The sequence below is a fragment of the Sapajus apella genome, unplaced genomic scaffold, assembly GCF_009761245.1.
Source record: "Sapajus apella isolate SASKATOON/1434 unplaced genomic scaffold, GSC_monkey_1.0 scaffold224, whole genome shotgun sequence".
Taxonomy (NCBI): domain Eukaryota; kingdom Metazoa; phylum Chordata; class Mammalia; order Primates; family Cebidae; genus Sapajus; species Sapajus apella.
In genome coordinates, this window is record NW_022437164.1 from 72653 (window position 1) to 95949 (window position 23297).

The 23297-nt window shown below is 48.3% G+C and overlaps 1 protein-coding gene and 1 long non-coding RNA gene across 7 annotated transcripts; both read right to left on the reverse strand.

Annotated features, from left to right (window-relative positions):
* Positions 1 to 1823: 1823 nt before the first annotated feature.
* On the reverse strand, positions 1824 to 13301 carry LOC116544619 (leukocyte-associated immunoglobulin-like receptor 2). 6 transcript variants are annotated; one of them, XM_032271143.1, is made up of 5 exons: positions 12854 to 13301; positions 8127 to 8269; positions 6261 to 6296; positions 2699 to 2992; positions 1824 to 1990 (listed from the first exon to the last, which is right to left on the reverse strand). In XM_032271143.1, coding segments are annotated over exons 2-5 (375 nt in total). In that variant the 5' UTR covers positions 8128 to 8269; positions 12854 to 13301; the 3' UTR covers positions 1824 to 1946. The 6 variants fall into 6 exon arrangements, with proteins under 6 accessions (XP_032127034.1, XP_032127033.1, XP_032127030.1 ...); XM_032271142.1 differs by having other exon boundaries at positions 8127 to 8356; XM_032271139.1 differs by lacking the exon at positions 8127 to 8269.
* LOC116544620 lies at positions 3323 to 3989 on the reverse strand. The gene is made up of 2 exons (XR_004265979.1): positions 3881 to 3989; positions 3323 to 3408 (listed from the first exon to the last, which is right to left on the reverse strand). It is a non-coding gene; the product is annotated as an uncharacterized LOC116544620 (long non-coding RNA).
* Positions 13302 to 23297: the final 9996 nt, after the last annotated feature.

Here is a 23297-nt window from a genome sequence, read left to right on the forward strand (position 1 = left end):
CTTGCCTGTGGCATTTCCATGTCGGAAGTTCTCATGGATCACATTCTGTAAACCTGTGTTCTTCGACACCATGATCTCATCATCTGCCCCAATCTAGACAAACGTGGCCGAGACAGTGCCACGGCTTTCACACAGCCAGCCCTACACTTCCTGGAATGGAAGAGGTGAGCGCTGTGGGGAAACAGGGCGGACTGAAGGAGAATCAGCCCAGCTCTGACTCTAGGACGAGGAAGGCTCCCACAGCACTGGGTAGCCATGATCCTTTGCAATGGGGACTGCCGTCTACACCCTCTCATCCTGCTGGAGTTCCCAACCCTCAGTATGCCTGCTCCTGACCACTAACCTGGTCCTCAAACATCACGTCCTCATGACTCCCTTTCCGAGATAGGAGAGCTGTGCCAGTCTATTTTCTAATCACCCATATCCAAGGAGTGATTCCACATACAAATGTCATAGTGCATAGTTATCTATTCTGTAGTTATTTCTGGACATCTATCACATCCCCTAGACTGGCAGGGCTCAAAGTATACGATCCGTGTCAGTGAAGCACATGCTTTATTTTTCATTCTTAGTTAATTGTATGAAATAGGACTGATACTTACAGTTATATGTTGGAAGAATGGATGGATGCATGTATTAATTGTAAATGGACAGACAGAGAGGGAAGACCTGATAATTTATTCAATATTCAAATGCACACTTTAAATCTGTAGTAAATCAAGCCAACAACCTGCCCTGCTGCTTTTCCCTTGAATTTTGGGATATTTGGCTCTGCTCTCAGTTTCCTGGCTCAAGGATTTTCTGCAAGACATACACAAAGATAACAAACTAAAATCAGCCTGACAAATCCTCATGCAAAATCATACCTGCTGCATTGCCTACGTCATCCACGGGACCCTGTGCAAAATGAAAATAGAAGGCCCCAAGTTCAAACATCAGGATGGCAATGCGAAGCATTAAACCCACCTTGGAACTCCGATTGCACAGCTCACGGAAAATGTAGCCAGCGCTGCACAGAGACATAAGCCATTTAGGGTTTGCACAAGGGGGTAAGATCAGCAGTTTCTGAGTTGCTCCTGGGAGGCAGAAGCTGGACTGGGCGTTCCACAAATTCTATCTCTGTGTGTTCACGGTGTAACTAGAAGGCAGAAGTCATGGCGACCTCGGTAAAGATAATCTCATTCTAGTGAAGGGATTTGCCTGAAACACACTAGGTTATGGCAATCCTCTGTGTGCATGTCTGGCTCCAAGCTCCTGCCTGTTCAACTTCACCATCTCCAAGATTCAATTTAATGAAAGCATTAGCCCCAGAAATGGGTAGGACCCATCACTCTCAACATCGCAATGCACCCGGCACCAGAGTGCTCATTTTTTATAGAACTTCTTTTTGGACATTAGGGGAAACGTGCACCTTTAAAGAACGGCTCCCGGCCAGGAGCAGTGGTTCAAGCCTGTAATCCCAGCACTTTGGGAGGCCAAGGCAGGCAGATCACAAGGTCAGGAGCTCAAGACCAGCCTGGCCAACATGGTGAAACCCCGTCTCTACTAAAAATACAAAAATTAGTCAGGCATGGTGGTGGGTGCCTGTAACCCCAGCTACCCAGGAGGCTGAGGCAGGAGAATTACGTGAACCCAGGAGGTGGAGGTTGCAGTGAGCCGAGATTAACACCACTGCACTCCAGCCTGGACAACACAGAGAGATTCCATCTCAAAAAATAAATAAAAATAAAACAATAGAAGAAATAATAATTATTATGTTCCTTATATACATAATATATGATGTAAACATATTTAATATAATTTAAATAATAGATGTGAAATTCCACATTGCAAATCATACATGTTTATTTGTGTATGCATGTAAAGGCATATGTGCATTTTCTATTGCTCATTCCAATTATTTCTCCCCATTGAGGTTCACAAGGCAGGAGGCCATTTCTCCTCATTCATAGTAAGTCAAACCCGGAGGCTTCCGTGTCTGCCACAGTCCCTGTGAGGAGAGAATACTTCCTCAGTATTAATGGGAACAACCCTTACCCCATTTTGCCGGGAACTGGTCACTCCCTCTGCTCCCTGCCCCACCAGCTCTGCTTGACCTTAGGGGACTCCTTTGAGGCCCTGGGGGGACATGAAAGTGGGTTGGACTTTGACTCCAGGACATCTGTGCGGCTGAGCACACCCAGGGGTCCGTGTGGTCACATACCAGAGGATTTCCCACAGTACTGTCCAGCCCTGGTCAGGAGCCACCCCTGGACCCTGTGTTCTGCCCAATGGGAGATGAGCCACAGCAGGTGGAGCACATTCCCTGGGGCAGGTTCCGGCTCAGGGGAGAGGAATAACAAGAGGACCATCCATCCCGTGTGAAAAGACAGCCCCTTGTAGGGGGGCTGCCCCCTAATCTCTGGGAACCCACTCCCCACCCAGCCAAGCAGAGGCAGCTCTGAGCCCACCCGATGCTGGGCTGAGTGTCCAGGCCATCTGTGGCGTCCAGAGGGGACCAGGGTGCCAGGACCTAAGTGGGCGTGAGGGCAGAGGGGAGGTGTGGGCAGAGGGAGAGGGGGAGGGGAGGGCCGGGGAGTCAGGAGGAGGGCAAGGGTGGCCACAGAGAGAGGACAGCAGCTGGGACAGGGTCCAGGGACCTGGGGACAAGCTCGCGGGCAGAGCTGAGACCAGGGCAGGGCCCAGGTAGCGTCCTTACCTTTCACCACCAGCTCCAGCTGCTCACTGTGCTGAGACCATCTGGAGGCCTTATAATAGAGGCAGCGATAATGGCCGGCGCTGTCTTCACTCACTGAGTCAATGCGGAATGTGGCCCCTGACAAAAACGGACTAACTAGAGACACATCATAATTATCTCTGTACTGGGATCTATTCTCCCTCTCCAGGCGGAATGTGTGAACCCCAACTGGGCCCCAGCAGTGGAAGGTCACAGGGCTCCCCGGGGGGATCACAGTGTCTGGCTCAGCCGAGATGGAGGGTCTGGGCAGGGCCCCTAGGAGGGAAGCAGAGAAGGGTCTCAGTGTCCACTGCAGGAGGTCACCATGTCACACACATCATTTTAGCCTCACAATTCAGGGTTTTTAGCAAATTTATACGGTTATGCAGCCACGACCACAGACCGACTTCAGAACATTTCCCGCCTCCTGCACCTTCCACCTGCGTGTGAATTCTCATCGCTGCAGAGTTATTTTCCCAGGGGACACTAAGGACCCTGAGACTTGCTCACAGCTTGAGCCTCGCTCAGGGTCACGTGGGAAGAGTCAGCGCGGCCTGGGGCCCTTCATGTCTGCTGCAAAGCCCAGGGCCACTTTCCAGAGGGAGAGAGGGTGGGAGGGAGGCACAGCATGGGGAGACACGGTCACTCGTGAAGGACAGGGGACAGAGGGGCGAGGGAGGAGTAGAAACTACCTGAGCTGCTCTACTGGCACATATACACCATGGAATATTATGCAGCCATCAAAAACGATGAGTTTGTGTCCTTTGTAGGGACATGGATGAACCTGGAAACCATCATTCTCAGCAAACTGACAGAAGAGCAGATCAAACACCGCATGTTCTCACTCATAGGCAGGTGTTGAACAATGAGAACACATGGACACAGGGAGGGGAGCACTACACACTGGGGTCAGTTGGGGGGTAATAGGGGAGGGACGGTGGGGGGTGGGAAGCTGGGGAGAGAGAGCAAGGGGAGAGATGCCAGATGTAGGTGATGGGGAGGAAGGCAGCAAATCACACTGCCACGTGTGTTCCTATGCAACAATTCTGCATGTTCTTCACATGTACCCCAAAACCTAAAATGCAATAAAATAAATAAATGGGAAAAAAATAAATAAATAAAAATATTTGTCAATTTGATGGCTAAAAAAAAAAAAGAAACTACCTGAGCTGAGCAGACGGGACACCAGGGCACTCACAGTGGGAAAATCAGCCTGGGAATGTCGCTCAAAGTACACAAGGTTTTAGTTAGGAGAAATCAACTCAAGAGACATGATGTACCACACAGTGGCTGCAGTTCACAACAAGGTATTGCATTACTGGACATTGCTAACAGAGGGGATTCTAAGTGTTCTCACCACAAAAAAATGATTAGCACGGGAGGAATGCCTGCGTGACCTAGCTCGATGTAGCCGTTCCACCCTGCGCATTGCCCACAGCGTCATACTGGACATGATAAATGCAGTTTTCATTGGCCAATTTTAAACGGAATTAATTATTTTTAAAACATCAGAGCCGGCACGGTGGCTCACGCCTCTAATCCCAGCGCTCTGGGAGGCTGAGGCGGGTGGATCACCTGAGGTCAGGAGTTTGACACCAGCCTGACCAACATGGTGAATCCCCGTCTCTATTAAAATTACAAAAAAAAATTATCCAGGCAGGGTGGTGGTCGCCTGTAATCCCAGCTACTCGGGAGGTTGAGGCAGCGAGAATTGCTTCAATCTGGGAGGCAGAAGTTGCAGTGAGCCAAGACTGTGCCATTGCTCTCCAGCCTGGGCAACAAGAACAAAACTCCATCTCAAAAAAAAAAAATCAGCATATGAGACAGCCCAATATTGAACAGAACATGGAGTGTTTGAGAAAGCAAAAGAAGCTGCAGGAATGCAGAGATGAGTGAGCCTGAAGTCACGGGGACAGGATGTGGCTGGGAAAATCGGCATGTCCAGACCAAAGGGAGGGGCATGGGTCTGATTCTACCTGAAGATAAACAGGAAGGGCTCTGAGGGAAAAATGATATTTCATCTTACAATGAGATATGAAATGGAAATGTTTAAATACAGTTTAAAAATTGTGGACAGCACATTTGTGCTTTCGCAAATCACATGTCCCTGGCGTCAGGAAGGGAGCGGGCAGCCGGGGCATGGACAGGCTGAGGCCAGCCTCAGGGAGCCGTGGAGGGGGGACGTGCGGTCACTTGGGGGAGACGCAGGAAAAGTAAAGGAAGAGAGGGAAAGATGAGAAAAATTTAGAGTGAAATCACCAGCACTGGGTGACAGGATGCATCTAGGAGGACGGAGAAGAGGATGAATCTTCAGAGTCTGCCCTTGGTGACTGTCATATTCCCCACCAAGCAGCTGCCGTGGGAAGTGTGGGCTCATCTGGGGAAAGCTCCCGGGCTCAGCCTTGGTCATGTTGGATTTGACCCATCATTGTGGAAATCGGTGTGTGGAAGTGACACCTGCACACCCGTGATGACTGCAGCACGACCCACAGCAGCCAAGACGTGGAAATAACATGAGCGTCCACCCACAAATGAACGGATAAGGAAAATGTGGTGTGCATATGCAGTGGAATATTATTCAGCCCTAAAAAAAGAAGCACGTTCTGTCATTCCAACAACATGGATGAACTGGAGGATATTACCCTAAGTGAAATAAGCCAGGCACAGAAAGACAAACGCCACATGTGGAATCTAAAATAAAGTTCATCTCGGCCGGGCGCAGTGATTCACACCTGTAATCCCAGCACTTTGGGAGGCCAAGGTGGGTGAATCATCTGAGGTCAGGAGTTTGAGACCAGCCTGGCCCACATAGTGAAACCCTGTCTCTACTAAAAATACAAAAATTGCCGGGCGTAGTGGCGCATGCCTGTAATCCCAGTCATTCGGGAGGCTGAGGCAGGAGAATCGCTTGAACCTGGGAGGCAGAGGTTGCAGCGAGCTGAGATTGCGCCACTGCACTCCAGCCTGGGCAACAAGAGTGAAACTCCATCTCAAAAAGCAAGTCATCTCACAGAAGTAGAGAGTAGAATAATGGTATTAGAGGCTGGAGGTCAGGAGCTTGGGAGAGACCCTGATCAAATGATACAAAGTTTCTATTAGGCAGGAAGAGTAAGTTTTGAGATCTATGGCACAGCAGGCTGACTGTAGTTAATAATAACTTACATGTGTCAAAATTGCTAAAAGTATATTTTAAATGTTATCATCACAATAGGTATGTGATATGATTGGTATGTTAGCCTTATTTAATCTTTCCACAATGTTTACATACATTGTAACATCACATTGTACCCCACAAACATACATAATTATTTGTCAATTAAAAATAAGATTTGTTAGTTAAAAATAAGAAAAGCAAAATATGACAGGTGGAGAATGAAGGAGAGAAAGGGGTGAGGGCTGTGCATTTCACATTTGGAATCATTTGCACTCTAGGGTACATTTCAGGGGATCCCTCCAGGCCCTCTGAGAATCAACATCACTCCCACCCAGAACTGCCCTTGGGGTACAGAGGGGCCTGGGGAGACGGGATGAAGATGGGACTCACCCTCCTGCGTGTGGATCGTCTGGGCCAGGCAGAGCACTGGAAGAGAAGCCGCGGTGAGAGAAGTGCCCACCACCCAGTCCTCATACGGGGCTGCTATCAAAAGGGGGCTCCATGCAGCTGGGGGCATTCAGCATTTCCTAACGACCAAACCACCCCTCCTCCACATCACTGTCTGAGTATAATCCTTCTTGCTGCAAAATGGTTTCAAGATAAATCCCAAAGTCTCCTCTTCCAAAAAGGTACCTGCTCCCCAAGCCGTTTTTTATTTTTTGGAGATGGAGTTTCGCTCTTGTGTCCCAGGCTGGAGTGCAGTGGCACGATCTCGGCTCACCGCAACCTCCGCCTCCTGGGTTCAAGCAATTTTCCTGCCTCAGCCTCCCGAGTAGCTGGGATGACAGGCGTGAGCCACCACGCCCGGCTATTTTTGTATTTGTAGAGACGGGGTTTTACCACGTTGGCGTGGCTGGTCTCAAACTCCTGACCTCAGGTGATACACCCTCCTCGGCTCCCAAAGTGCTGGGATTACAGGCGTCAGCCACTGCGCCCGGCACCCTAGTCCCTCTTACAGCTGACCTCATCCCCACACCCAGGCCCCTGCTTTTAGGACAAGGTCTTCTCTGGTCAGACTTAGGCCCTGGGCAGAGCAGCAGGGCAGTCTTGGGAGAGGAGGAGACGTCCCCCCCCAGAATCCTCAGGACTGGAGTCAGGCTTGAGCAGGGAACTTTCCAGCCCTCCCCGCTGCCTCCAGGACTCACCTAGGCCCAGGAGGGTGGTGGGATGGGGAGACATGACCCCGGTCCCAGACTCTGCAGCAAATGCCAGCGGGCGGGATGTGCTGGCCGGGCGCCTCCTGCCCGTGGGGTTCCCACCACAGCAGCCTCACACAAGAGGAAGAGCTTTTTATTCTGTTCTTTTCACACTTCTCACGAGTGAGACGGGAGGGAGGGCCGTGGTTTCTGAAAAAATGTCGCTTACTCACAGACAGGTGACGTTAAACTACTTATCTGATGTGTACTTTTTCTAAATCTCTGGGACAAGGCAGAATAAAGGTCACACAACAAACTGGCTGGGACGTCATCCCAACTCCACAAGTCAACAGCCCATGCTCCTGGGCAACACGTTACAAAACCAGGGGTTGACGTTGCCTCGTATTTGAAACGGGGGCCATATAAGCCCTTCCCCAAGTTTTTAATATCGTGATTTTTGCTGAAATCCCAACAAGGTGGTTTTTTTGTTTTTGTTTTTTTTTTGACACATTATTTCGCTCTTGTTACCCAGGCTGGAGTGCAATGGCCGATCTCGGCTCACTGCAACCTCTGCCTCCCGGGTTCAAGCAATTCTCCTGCCTCAGTCTCCCAAGTAGCTGGGATTACAGGCGTGCACCACCACGCCCAGCTAATTTTTATATTTTTAGTAGAGACGAGGTTTCAGCATGTTGACCAGGATGCCCTCGATCTCTTGACCTCGTGATCCACCCACCTCGGCCTCCCAAAGTGCTGGGATTACAGGCATGAGCCACCGTGCCTTGCCTCCAGCAAGGTACTTCACACGTCAAAAATACCAACAATGCGCGGGGCACGGTGGCTCATGTTGGACATCCCAACACTCAGAGGCTGAAAAGTTGTGCACTCGCTATAGGAAACAGGAGAGTTTCCTCAAAAAATTAAAAATAGAGCTACCATATGATCCAGCAACCCCCCTTCTGGGTAGATATTTAAAAGCAGCAAACTCAGTATGTCAGACAGTCGTCTAAACTCCCTGATCATTGCAGCACCATCCACAATCGCTAAGACTCGAAAATAATCTAAATGCCCACTATAGATGAATGAAGAAGAAAATGCACACACACAGGGGGATACTATTCACTTTACGTAGGAAGAAAGTTCTGCCATGGGCAACAACACGGACAGACTCTGAGGACACCACACCAAGTGAGCCAGATGCAGGTCAGGGACTGCATGATGTGACCTACGTGAGGTCTTCACAGCAGGGAATGGTGGTTCCCGGGGCTGGGAGGAGAGGGAAACAGGGTGTTACTAACACAGGCCCTCTGCCATCCAGCACACGACCTATGGCCAACAATAACGTCTCGTTCACTTGAAATTTGTTAAGAGGACAGAGCTCCTGTTAAGTGCTCTAAGAATGATATATAATAGCAAATATTATATAAAAATAATTATTACACATAATCATAATATGTTATATTATTACTTTAAGTTGTTTATGTTTTATATACACTAATTTTATATAATAGTTTATATATAATTTGTTTATATATAACAAATTATATTTTTATATATGCAATTGTTAATATAGAATGCTATTAATTATATATACAAGTTCATATATAGTTGTTAATATCTATAAACTATTATAATTATATATAAACAGTTCACAATTTTTTTTTTTTCAGAGAGGGACTCTCGTTCTGTCTCCAGGCTGGAGTGCAGTGCCATGATCTCAGGTCACTGCAACCTCCGCCTCCTGGGCTCAAGCAATTCTCCTGCCTCAGCCTCCAGAGTAGCTGGGATTACAGGCACACACCACCATGCCTGGCTAATTTTTATATTTTAGTAGAAACGAGGTTTCACTATGTTGGCCAGGATGGTCTCAAACTCCTGACCTCAAATGATTCACCCGCCTTGGCCTCCCAAAGTGCTGGGATTACAGGCATGAATCACCACTCCCAGCCCAATTAACAATTTTAATTGTTATGATATATATTATATAACAAACACACACTCTCTCTCTCTCTCTACTAACGTGAGTTATCTTCCCCTCATCCCTCAGTGTCATTTGGCTCCAGTGGGGGTGGGGTGGTCCAACTGCGCATGCCAAATCCTGAAGGGGTTGAACGGTCAGGAGACTGTGCTCAGAACCTGGCGTTGAGGTGTGGGGCCAGATGGGCACCCAGCTGGGTGCTGGAATGAGAAGCAGGACCCGGACCAGCAGTGCATTTTTGCATCACGCAGCTGAGCAGGGCAGCACCCCCCTCCCATCATGGATTCTCATCTCCACTGCTTCTGAGGACCCTGGGGAGCTCGTCTCCAGGTGTGACTGCAGCAGACATTGACGAGGGTCTGCACAGCAGCTGTGCTCACTTCTTCCTGACTCACAGAAAGCCATTTCTGTTTGATGCTCCAAGCCCAGGGAGCCAGTGGGAGGGAAATGGAGTTTAGATGAAGGCAATTTTAGCAATCCACTTTCAGTGTTTGATTCAGAGCAGGGCACATGACCAGATATGACCAATCATACTTAAAGCAGAATAGGACAGTGCTCCTGGGAACCGTATCCATCTCTTGATAACGGTGGGTTACATAAAAAGCCTGCGCAACAGAGACTTCATCTCAAAAAAAAAAAAAAAAAAGTTTTTAGCATCAAAATAGTGAAAATATTTCAAAAACATTGAAACATTCCAGCATGACCACTGCATTGCTGACCAGTCCCCCTCCCGAGACGTGATGGCTGTCATGATCTCAAGCTTGGATCTCGTGGACAGACAGGGGAACGAAGCTAAGCCTGGTCTCCCAGAGTTCTGCACACTGCAGTTCTGATACGTCCTTCCAACCTAACCCATCTTCTGTGAATATGTTAGACTAAGTTCATGGGACAGCAATCCATCTAAAGAAGACAATCTAAAGCTGCTTCCATATATTAAAGATTTTTTAATTCCTTAAGCTAAGTGAAGGTTATACCGTCAAAAATTAAGGAAAGATGGAATCCCCAGACTCGAGCTGAATACTGAACCTGGTTCTCACTTTGATGATTATATGACTATGAATAACTGAACTTTATTTTCATGGTTATGTAGATCACGGGGCAGAAGGATAAAGTGCAGGGGTACAGATTCCAGAAGCTTCCACCTCATCATAAGAATGAATTAAAATCACTCTCCAACTTCTCAAGGTTGCAAGGGATACTACATTTGTTTTGAAACTTAACATTCAACAGGAGGCCAAAACAAAGTCGCTCCTGAGAATGACTTTCCCGCTCCTGAGCTCTCCTTTCTCTTACGGAATGGCTTCTGTGCATTAGGTTCTCCACCCTGCCTCTTTTTGTTTTAGGTCTTCATTAGGGATTTTTTTTTTTTTTTTTTTTTTTGAGACAGAGTTTCACTCTTGTTGCCCAGGCTGGAGTGCAATGGCACAATCTCGGCTCACTGCAACCTCCGCCTCCTGGGTTCAGGCAATTCTCCTGCCTCAACCTCCTCAGCAGCTGGGATTACAGGCACACACCACCATGCCCAGCTAATGTTTTGTATTTTTAGTAGAGACGGGGTTTCACCATGTTGACCAGGATGGTCTCGATATCTTGACCTCGTGATCCACCCACCTCGGCCTCCCAAAGTGCTGGGATTACAGGCTTGAGCCACCGCGCCCGGCCCATTAGGGATTTTTAATCAGCGTTATCAAGGATTAATTTGCAAACTAACTGCATCCATTTAATCTGTGCAATTAGGTGAATTCTGACAGCTGTGAAACCACCAACATATCCAAGATCTTCATCAATACTCAAAAGATTCCTCGTGCTGACAGAATCGACATCAAAGGTCATGGAACACATGGCAGTTATTCAGGGTTTTTCCATAAAGGGTGATACAGTTATGTCACGGCTCCATATTCTCAGGGGGGCCCTTCACCTTTGCATTCCTCTAAGACTTTGATCCCAGCTGAAGAAGGTTTAGGTCCAAGGTGTGCTACAGATTCAGCCTGGCACAGCTTCCTCGCCCGAAAACAGAGGTCCAGCCTGGCACAGCTTCCTCACTCAGTAACAGAGATCCAGCCTGGCACAGCTTCCACACTGAAAAGCAGAGATCCAGCCTGGCACAGCTCCCTCACTCAGTAACAGAGATCCAGGCTGGCACAACTTCCTCAATCAGTAACAGAGATACAGCCTGGCACAGCTTCCTTGCCCAAAAACAGAGGTCCAGCCTGGCACAGCTTCCTCACTCAAAACAGAGGTCCAGCCTGGCACAGCTTCCACACTGAAAAGCAGAGATCCAGGCTGACACAACTTCCTCGCTCAAAAACGGAGGTCCAGCCTGGAACAGCTTCCTCACTCAAAAGCGTGACTTGGGATGCACAGGCATGGAGTAACAATTCTCACACTAGATTCAGATACATACATAATATTTGAAAAAAAAAAAAAAAAAAACAAATTACATACCAATTAAATGTCAGGTGGAAACACAACACCTACATGAATAAAATGACCTAAGATGCAACGTGAAATGTCATGAAGAGTTTGCATTAGAATAGTTCAAATATTTCAAAAATATTCCAGTATGGTCACTGCGTTGCTGACCAGTCTTTCTTCTGAGATGTGGTCGCCGTAATGATCTCAAGCTTGGACCTCGTGGAAAGACTGGGGGACTCAAGCTAAGCCCTGGTCCTCACAGAGCTCTGCACTTTGGAAGGCTGAGGCAGGCAGATCACCAGAGGTCAGGAGTTCCAGACCAGCCTGGCCGACATGGAGAAACCCCGTGTCTGCTAAAAATACAAAAAGAGCTGAGCGTGGTATCAGGGTCTGTAATCCCAGCTATTTGGGAGGCTGAGGCAAGAGAATCGCTTGAACCCGGGAGGCAGAGGTTGCAGTAAGCCAAGATTGTGCCACTGCACTCCAGCCTGGGTGACAGAGTGAGACATCATCTCTAAATAAATAAATAAAGACCGGGCGTGGTGGCTCAAGCCTGTAATCCCAGCACTTTGGGAGGCCGAGGCGGGTGGATCACGAGGTCAAGAGATCGAGACCATCCTGGTCAACATGGTGAAACCCCGTCTCTACTAAAAATACAAAAACATTAGCTGGGCATGGTGGTGCGTGCCTGTAATCCCAGCTACTGAGGAGGTTGAGGCAGGAGAATTGCCTGAACCCAGGAGGCGGAGGTTGCGGTGAGCCGACATCGCGCCATTGCACTCCAGCCTGGGTAACAAGAGTGAAACTCTGTCTCAAATAAATAAATAAATAAATAAATAAATAAATAAATAGGTAAATAAATAAGAAAAGGGGCCTTGACCCTGAGAGCCAGCCCCACTGAGCACTGTGGGGTGTAGTCAGGGGCTGAGAACCGAAGAGCTGGCAACAGGAAACGCAGCATGGGGGGCTGTGTGAGGCAGGGACGGAGGAGAAAGTTTCTGTGAAACCCCAATCAGGAGATGATTTTTCCTGTTGTAAGTTAAGTGGACTTCAGATGGAAAAATAATAAGGAGGAGTATGTGCATTGCTTGAGCAGGAGTGTCTAAAAGGCCAGGTAGAGTTTTGGTATTTTACCCTTGAGAGAGTGGGAAGGGTTCTGAACATAAGTGTGGCGTCGTCATATTTTTGTCTAAAATGTATCTGTAAGGCCACTTCCTGAAGTCAGACTTGCACAAAGCTGTAAAAGTAAGAGGTAATGTTTTCTGAGCCCTTACTCTATGCCAGGCAGTGCTCTGAGTCCCCTGTATGGGTCATTTCTTTAATTCTCACAACTTTGGGAAGATGTTTTCATCATGAGTCCCATTTTACAGATAAGAACACTGAGGCTCCGGAAGTTAATTAATTTGATTAGCATCTTGCATCAAGAGGGCCCGGAGACAGGGCTGAGGGCTGCTTACCCGGAATGCTGGTAATGTCGTCACCGGCATACCACATGCATGCCTTCACAAAAATCAGACTCTCCCTCCAAAATGCAAATCCAATTTCATAAAATAACATATGCTGAGAATAAAATACAAGTGGGTGGTGAAATAACAATACAATAAAAACATTTGCCACCGTGCGCCACTCTTCTGCTCAAAATCATGCCAGGACTTCCCTTCTCCGTGATGTTGACACGACTGCATCTTCTCTCCCCCAGCTGAGCCGAGTGCCCTGACAGCACCTCCTCCGACTCTGCCCTTCACTGACTGCCATCCAGTCCCAGTGGCATCCTTGCTATTCCTGAAATACACCACGCACGCATCTGCCTCGGGTCTTTCACACATGCCATTCTCCACCTGAAATGATTCTCCAAAGTTATTACATCAATTTACACTCCCATGATTGGCATAAAAATCTTTGCCTCTGTTTTTCTCAGTACTGGAATACTCTTCACCCAGAGAGGCACAAGGCTCACCCCGCCGTCCTTCACTGTCGACCCCAATATCCCCTAATGCATCAGACCTTCTTAGACCACCCTGTCCGATGTTGAAACACTCCCTCCAGATTTCACATCACCTCTTGCTCCCTTTTTTCTTTCTTCAGCATATCTCACTAGCCCTCAGCATATGTGCACATATTTTACTTATTAATATTGTATACTGGCCGGGCATGGTGGCTCACACCTGTAATCCCAGCACTTTGGGAGGTCGAGGCAGGTGGATCACCTGAGGTCAGGAGTTCGAGACCAGCCTGGCCAACGTGCTGAAACCCCATCTCTACTAAAGATATGAAATTAGCTGAGCGTGGTGGTGCACACCTGTAATCCCAGCTACTGGGGAGGCTGAGACAGGAGAATGGCTTGAACCCAGGAGGCGGAGGTTGCAGTGAGCAAAGATTCCACCACCGCCCTCCAGCCTGGGAAACAAGTGAAACGCTGTCGCAAAAAAAAAAGAATATATATATATATATACATTGTTTTCTACCTGCCTCCCCACTACAGTCGATCCCCATGAAGCCACAGACGTTTTTCTGCACTGTTTCCTGTAGTGTCCCGCACCCAGAACACACCCTGGCACCTAGCACATGAACCTGGAAACCATCACTCTCAGCAAACTGACAGAAGAGCAGAAGATCAAACACCGCATGTTCTCACTCATAGGCGGGTGTTGAACAATGAGAACACATGGACACAGGGAGGGGAGCACTACACACTGGGGTCAGTTGGGGGGAAATAGGGGAGGGACGGTGGGGGGTGGGGAGCTGGGGAGAGATAGCAAGGGGAGAGATGCCAGATGTAGGTGACGGGGAGGAAGGCAGCAAATCACACTGCCACGTGTGCACCTATGCAACAATCTTGCATGTTCTTCACATGTACCCCAAAACCTAAAATGGGAATAAATAAATAAATAAGAACTATTTTAGAGTGAATGATGAATGCATAGACACAAACAGCATCTAGGAATATGAGGAGAGTCACCAGTGCAGGATTACCGAGTACAATTCCAGAGGTCACATCGCTATTTATAAGCTCTGTCACCTTAAACTAAGTTTATTTTTTATTTTTTGAAAGGGAGGCTCACTCTGTAGCCCAGGCTGGAGCGCAGCAGTGCAATCTGCATAACTTGTGAGTGACAGTTAAAAAAAACACAGAAGCTGTTCAAGGAAATTAGAAATGAAGTTAGAAATGAACAGAATGTTATATCAAAACTTAGGCGCAATAAAAATCACATGTAGAGTGAAATATGTATAGTTTTAAGCACACTTTTTTTAAGAAATTTTTTTAGAAAAAAACTTTTTTTCTTTTTTAGAAACTATGAAGTGCGGGAAATTCATCACTTATTTCACAGAGTGAAAATAAGAAGTAAATGGCAGCGAGGAGGAAGCCAGCCCAGCCAGCAGGGAAACTGAAGCAGCGTCTCACTCGGGGGCCACGGCACGCGGCAAGCTGCATTATCCGAAAGGAAAAAGAAAATCAAGAAGACTGTGCAGGTGAGAGAAAAAAGACAATTGTGTACTGCGTTTCCATTATCAGCATTGCATCGACTTCTCATCAATCACTCTGGAAGTTAGAAGACGAGGGAGAAATAGATTTGAAAACAGCGCATGGGCCGGGCACTGTTCCCGCCTGTAATCCCAGCACGTTGGGAGGCAGATGCGGGCGGATCAACTGAGGCCAAGAGGTCCAGACCAGCCTGGCCAACATGGTGAAACCCTGTCTCTACTAAAAATACAAAGAAAAAATTAGCCAGACGTGGTGGCAGGTGCCTGTAATCTCAGCTCGGGACACTGAGCAGAATTGCTTCAACCTGGGGGGTGAAGGTTGCAGTGAGCTGAGATCACGCCACTGCACTTTAGCCTGGATAACGGAGTGAAACTTGTCACAAAAGGAAGAAAGGGAGAAAGAAAAGAAAGAGAAAGAGAGAGAGACAGAGAGAGAGAGACAGAGAGAGAGAGGGAGGGAGGGAGGGAGGGAGGGAGAGAGAGAACATAGCCTATGAACTCCTATGGAGAGATCCCAGAATGCATTCTTAGGGATTAAAGGACATCAGATGGCGTCTGCATTGTGCCAAGAATTGGAGGAATCGGAATATACATTCATATTGACTTATATTCACTCAGAAACAAACACCGAAGGATTAACATGAGAAAATTAAAATTGTGGTTCTCCCACGTTTCCTTCCCCGTCGACCCACCTGGACAAGCTGCAGAGCTAGAAATGACCTCAACAGCTCCTCTTTCTCACCCTCTCCCCTTGTCCTAGCTTCAGAGTCTGTCCTTACACAGACACGGTGTGCCAGCACCACGGAGCCAGATCCACCCTGTCTCCCCTTTTCCAGGGACATCCCCCCACTGGTCTCTCCACACTCATTTCTTGCTACTCAGCTGCACTTCTCCACGCTGTGACCTTTTAAAAGCATAAATTGGGTTATGTTTTGTTACCACCAAAATCTCCAGTGACTTCACGGTGCACTCGGCGCAAAACCCAAGCTCTGTGACCTACGGGACACTCACCTCTCCAATTTCATGTTGGTCCATGCACCCCTCCCTCTCTGCCCTCAGGCCACGTGACATTCCTGCTGTTCCCTGAAGATTCCAGCTCCCTCCCTGCCTCAGGGAACCGCATCTCCACCTGGATGTGCTGACATCCTGCTTTGCATCACAGCCTCCAGGTCTCTGCTCAGCATCATCTCAGCAAGAAGGGCCTTCCCAGGCCACTCTGTTGAAATAAGTGCACTCCCCTGACCCCCATCCCTTCGCTAGCAAGGTTTGTCTTCATTCCCTCTTGACGTTTATCCTCCTTTCCAATTATCCACTCATTGACTTGTACGCTGTCCCTCTCCCCACATTAGAATGGAGACTTCACTGGCCAGGGACCTCACCTGTCTTGATCATCACCCTGTCACTGGTACTTAGGGCCTGGCACATAATAGATGCTCAGTAAACACTTGTAGAATGAAGAGCAGTTAATTAGAAACATATTGCTCTTCACTTAATGGGCACTTAGACATTAAATAAACAATGGTCCCCCAATGCAGTGGAATTCTGCGTGGTTATTAAAAATAATGATGATGTGGCCAGTCGCAGTGACTCATGCCTGTAATTACAGCACTTTGGGAGGCTGAGGCGGGTGGATCACAAGGTCAGGAGTTCAAGCCCAGCCTGACCAACATGGTGAAACCCCACCTCTACTAAAAATATAAAAATTAGCCAGGCATGGTGGTATGCACCTGTATTCTCAGCTACTCAGGAGGCTGAGGCAGGAGAATCACTTGAACCAGGGAGACGGAGGTTGCAGTGAGCCAAGATCGCACCACTGCACTCCAGCCTGGGTGACAGAGCAAGACTCTCTCAAAAAAAAAAATGTAAAAAGAAATGATGTTGTTGTTTAACTTTTACTGACATGGAAGATGTCAAGGATTTCATCAAGTGAACAAAACAGGAATAAACCATGTATATAGACATCAAATTATATTTGCATATTTACATACACATTTATGGAAATAGAGATTTGTAGGAAAATATTAACCAAGATGTTTGTAGCAATTAATATTAGGTAATGGAGGGGTTAAATAGCTCTTCATTTTTTGAGGTGTTTTTATTTCAATTTTTAAATTCAGTACGTGTTAGCCTTATAACTGGAAAAAAAAATTATACGTGAGGGGAAAAAACAAAATGAAATAAAAGTGCCACCTCTAAGGAGCTGAGAGTATTGGCTTAGAAGGAACAGGCAAGGTACCAAGATCTCTTTCCTGTGACTGACACCTCATTGTCCCTCCCGAGTTTCAGTCGTTCAAGGTTAGGACCGCCCAGCGTCTCTGGCGCAGCGCCTGCAGGTAACAATGCCTTACAGATTTGCTGAGAAGATAGATCTTATGTTAAGTGTACTTTTCAGCATAAATTGATATGTGACAGCATAAGTATTATCAAATACTAACAAATAGGCCAGGCGCAGTGGCTCACGCCTGTAATCACAGCGCTTTGGGAGGCCGAGGTAGGCTGATCATTTGAGGTGAGGAGTTTGAGACCAGCATGGTCAATTTGGTGAAACCACCCCTCCCCCCGTCTCTACTAAAGATATAAAAAATTAGCTGGGCATGGTGGCATGTGCCTGTAGTCCCAGCTACTTGGGAGGCTGAGGCAGGAGAATCACTTGAACCTGGGAGGCGGAGGTTGCAGTGAGCCCGGATTGTGCCACTGAGCTCCAGCCTGGACAACAGAGTGAGATTCCGCCTAAAGGAAAAGCAAAACACTTTAGCGTTGTGACTTTATTTCTTCTTGTTTTCTCCTTTTTAATGGAATTCATTCTAATGTTTCCACACTTGCCATTCGGGGATATTGGGATGGAATTATACGGCCACAGGCCAACCACTATGACCATGATTCCTTTCCTAAGAATGAGGAGGGTTGTGGTCAGTGAGGTTTTTTCATATTATGCTACTGCTTTGCAAGATGACACTTTTGCTAGTTTTAATTCTTACATTTATTATTTTGGATACTACTGTGAATGTATTAACTGTGACTCCATTTAGGTACGTATGGATGTATCATTTTGAGATGGAGTCTTGCTCTGTCACCCAGGCTGGGGTGCAGTGGCATGATCTCTCCTTCAGATTTCCTGCCTTAGCCTCATGGCTCTGTTGTTATTGTTCGATGCAAGTTTTATTGTTTATTTTATTTACCTTTTAGCAGCACGATTTAGCTATGGTTTTATCCGAAAACACCCTCTCCTCTAATGTACACAGTTAGATGAATTTGGACATATGACATAACCCCTTAGAGGACACTCGCGTGCATGCGTTGTTGGGTTTTTTCGCTTCTCACAAGAACGTATTTTAGGCATTTCCGTCTCCGTGCTACACATGAGGAAACAGAGGCTCGCAGAGGAGGAAGGTTGTGGTCCAGATCACCTGTCCCTGGTCCTCCAGGCTGAGGACCAGAGACCACCGACCTTGGGGCTGCAAGAGTTTGACACGTGTCGTGGGCGCCCCCTGTGGCCGAAGTGGAGAAACTCCCTGTTTAGTTAATTTCTTTGCCATCTGGCATTCATTTTTCTCATTGAGTATTTGTTGGTTGTCTCCTGTGTGCCGGACACTGTTCCAGGCTCTCGAGGCCCGTCAGTTTACAAAACAAGCCTCCTTTCCATCCAGGAGCTTCTATTCTTGCAGAAGGGAACAGGCAGAAACCCATGGGCATAATAAGCACATTCACAGCCTACTAGAAGGTGAAAGTGATTTGGATACATGAGGAAGCGCAGAGGCGGTCCAGGGGGTCTGGGGGGTGCAAAGGTCAGCGGGGGGAGCAGTGTGGTGGGTGCAGACTGAGGGGCGGGGACAGGGAAATGGCCACGATTACCCTGAGTGAGCTGGGAGGTCACACAAATGACCCCAAGTAGAACACCCCTTCAGTGACGATTCTTCCCAAACTTCCTCTAGAAAGCTGGCTCATCCCATTAGACTTCAAACATCCTCAGCAATCCCCTGCCCACTTCTTCCTAGGAGACCACCCACCTGAGCGCGGCAAGGGTTTGACACGTGTCTTGGGCGCCCTCTTGTGGCCCCGGTGGAGAAACTCCCTGCGGATCAGGATTCCTCCACCCTGATCTAGACGAACACCCGGTGACCCTTAAAAACCTGCCCTAGACGCCTCACAGGGCTCTTCACACTCACAGTTTGTGACAGGATGACCCCAGAGCTGAGCGGTGCACAATCTACACCGTTGAGAAATGCAGAGTGTATGACGGACTGTATTGTTTGCTGAGAAGAACGATGGCAAGGAAAACCTAGCCCCCCCCCCCCAACAGTGGAAAACTGCTTGGGGTATTCCAGAGTAGCAAAACATTAGATGTATATTATACACCGGTGAAAACAATTCTTTAAGCAGGGCTATGTGACCTGCCCCCGTGGCTCCCTCGTGGAGAATGCTCTCTGTTTTGTCCTTGATCAGTGGGAAGCAGGCACCAGCTGCCTGCCTAGTTTATCTTGGGTCTATGAGAACACACAGAACACCTGTTTGCTAATGATCATCACCTGTTCAGAGAGCACAACTACGTGGGTCAGAGTCTGCTCCAGACCCTCAGCCCGGGATGCTGTCAGCCCCTGAGGCTGTCAGCTGGGAAGGCTCTTGGCCCCCGAGAGTCCCACTTTGCTGTTCTATCTGGGTGTCTGCTTCCTAATGCCTTCAGCGCCCCCTGGTGGGGGTTTCTGTGGCCGAGCTGCACTCGGTACTACACAGCTGGACGCGATGGGGCTGCTGCTCTTCCTCGGTGCGCCCACCGCGCTCTGCGCTCTTCTCGGTGCTCCCGCCACGCTCTGCTGCTCTTCCTCCGCCGCGCTCTGCGCTCTTCCTCGGTGCGCCCACCGCGCTCTGCGCTCTTCCTCCGTGCTCCCACTGCGCTCTGCGCTGACCCTGTCATTTCACTGGGTGGGTCACTGTCAACTTCTCTCCTCGCCTCTCAATATCCTGTAAGCTCTTTAAGGATAAAATAGGATCAGTGTTCCATCCATGTCCCTGGTACTCAGAAGACGGGCCAAAACATTTAAAAGGGCAATATTAGAGACCCCTCAGTAGCACGAGACTTAAGAGAACAAATTGCCCGGCTAGTTGTGATTAGATTTCTCTAAGAGTCTGAAGAATGACAGAAAGGTTCTAGGAACTGGTGTATAATTATGTAGGGTTGCTGGCAGTATGTAGAGTCACTGAAATCAGCTAAGGAATGGTGGTGCAGTCTCAGGAGCCAGCTGGGCACAGTGGCTCAGGTCTGTAATCCCAGCACTTTGGGAGGCGGAGACGGGCGGATTGCTCAAGTCCACGAGTTCAAGACCAGCATGGGCAACAGGGCAAAACCCACCTCTACAAAAAATTAGCTGGGTTTGGTGGCACACATCTGTAGTTCCAGCTACTCAGGAGGCTGAGGCGGGAAAATTGCTTGAACCCGGGAGGCAGAGGTTGCAGTGAGCCGAGATCACGCCTCTGCACTCTAGCCTGGGTGATAAAGCGAGATTCTGTCTAAAACAAAAAAAGTAGAAAATGTATCCAGATGAACCAAAACACCAAATACCTTTCTTTGGCCTTCCCTGTTCTTCCAGATAACATCTCTCTCTTTCCCTTCACAGGCGTCCCCTGGGTTATCCGCTGGCCTCTGCACCCTTCCTTGCCTCCTCTCTCTCTCTCTCTGACCTCTCCTCTGCAATCTGGCCTCCCCTGCACAGCCACCTGGGTCCGCTCTCACCCAGGCCCCCAGTGAACTGTGGATTCTTACTAAGTCCAGTGGACCTCTCTCTCTCTCTCTTTTTTTTTTTGAGACGGAGTTTCGCTCTTGTTACCCAGGCTGGAGTGCAATGGTGCGATCTTGGCTCACCGCAACCTCCACCTCCTGGGTTCAGGCAATTCTCCTGCCCCAGCCTCCTGAGTAGCTGGGATTACAGGCACGAGCCACCACGCCCAGCTGATTTTTGTATTTTTAGTAGAGACGGGGTTTCACCATGTTGACCAGGATGGTCTCGATCTCTTGACCTCGTGATCCACCCGCCTCGGCCTCCCAAAGTGCTGGGATTACAGGTGTGAGCCACCGCGCCCGGCCTCTTTTTTTTTTTTCTTAAATGATTCATACTTGGCCTGCTTTTGAGACCACAAGGAAGGGGACAGTACATCTCCCATTCCAGGCTCCTGGGACCCATCTCGCTCTTCCTCCCTCTTTGCTTTCCCAGACTGCTACTGCCAGGATGTCACCCAGAGATCCTGTCCCTTTTATATCTCCATTGTTGCTGTTCTCAGCCGCTTTCTCCCAGACCTCTGCCCTTCCCACTGTGCCATCCAGAACCAGCCACATAATTGGTGGGATCCATTGCAAATGACAACATAGAGTCCCTTCTTCAAAATGAAAGGAATTTCAAATTGGTGACAGCTGAACATTAAAAGAAGAATGGTGCCAGGCGCGGTGGCTCACGCCTGTTATCCCAGCACTTTGGAAGGCCAAGGCGGGCAGATCACCTGAGGTCAGGAGTTCAAGACCAGCCTGGCCAACATGGTGAAACCCCATCTCTACTAAAAATACAAAAATTAGCCGGGCGTGGTGGCACATGCCTATAATCCCAGCTACTCAGAGGGTTGAGACAGGAGAATCGCTTGAACCTGGAGGCAGAAGTTGTACTGAGCTGCATTCTCACCATTGGCACTCCAGCCTGAGTCACACAGACTCCATCTCAAAAACAAAAACGCTGGGTGCGGTGGCTCACGCCTGCAATCCCAGCACTTTAGGAGGCTGAGGCAGGCAGATCACCTGAGGTCAGGAGTTCGAGACTGAAGATCAGCCTGGTCACATTGGTGGGTCTCATCCAAGCCGTGCGTTGAAAGGCGTTAAGTGCGAAACAGAGGTTTCCCTGAGGAAGAAGAAATTCTGACTCCAGATTTCGGCCCTGACCCCGCCTCAGTTTCCCTCCAGCCCTGTGGATTCCAGGCTTGCACAATTCAATTTGTGAAACAGATCTCTTACGTACATATCTTTTTTCTTTCTTTTTTTTTTTTTTTTTTTTTTAGACCGAGTCTTGCTTGGTGGTCCAGGCTAGAATGCAGTGGCCCGATCTCAGCTCACTGTAACCTCTGCCTCCTGCATTCAAGCGATTCTCCTGCCTCAGCCTCCCAAGTAGCTGGGACTTTGGGCGCAGGCCACCACGCATGGCTTTTTGTATTTTTTTTTTTTTTTTATTAGAGTTGGGGTTTCGCCACGTTGGCCACGCTGGTCTTGAGCTCCTGACCTCAGGTGATCTTGCCCGCCTCAGCCTCCCAAAGTGCTGGGATTACAGGCGTGAGCCACTGCGCCTGGCCATTATGTATATGTCTTCACGTATGTAAATAGTACGTGCGATGTAGCACGGGCACCTGCTTCACACGATGAACTGCCTTATAGGAAGGAAGCCAGAGACGTAGGGCTGTGCGACGGATGTGTGATTCCATTCACCCCAAGTGTCGGGAAGAGGCAATCCACAGAAGCAGAAACGGGAGAGTGGTTTCCAGGGCTGCCGAGAGCAGGCCATGGCCAGCAACTGCTGAATGGGGTTTTCTTTTGGGGTGATGGAAATGTGTGGGAGCTTGATAGGGGTGATGGCTGCATAATTGCCAATGTACCAATTAGGTACGTCCCATTGGGAATGTAGTAAATGTCACTGAATTGTACACCTCAAGATGGTTAATTTTATGTCATGTGAATTTTGCATCAATAAAAAATACATAATAAAAGTCTGTTATATATAAATATATATTATAAATATCTATATATTATACATAAATATTGTATATAAATATATATTATAATTACATATAAATATATATTATTACATATAAATATATATTATAAATATTATATATATAAATATATATATATTTGATTACTGAGTTTCTGGTGACCACTGCCCCCTCCCCCCTTAAATTTGCGGTGGGTGCTGAGTCTGGGCCTTCTTCAGTCCACGCCCTGCAGGGACCCCAGAGGGAACTCTCTAACACCTGGACCTCTCCCTGCCATTCCTCTGCGGTTCCCCCACATCTGCGGGACAAAGTGAGGCTCCCAGTGGCTTTCAAGCCGGCTTCTCCAGACAAATCAAACTCTGCCCAGCATGTGAGAGCCCTCTGCCCCACTTGGCTTCCCCACCCTGCTCCAATATCCATCCTCCTCTCCTGGGCTCCATAAACTCCCACTCCCCCTTCAAGACCCAGCTCAAGGATGCTTCCCCATTATCAAAAGTCGACTATCCTCTCACCAGTGCTACAACCCCAGCCCCAGCTAGGGGGAAAACCACTGACACAGCCTCCCACATGGGCCTCCTACCTGGGCTTCCCTCTCCCTCTTCCCTCTGACCCTGACCCAGCTGCCCATCTAGGCCTCCACCTCCCTCCCACTGACCCAGCCTCCCACCTGGGCCTCCA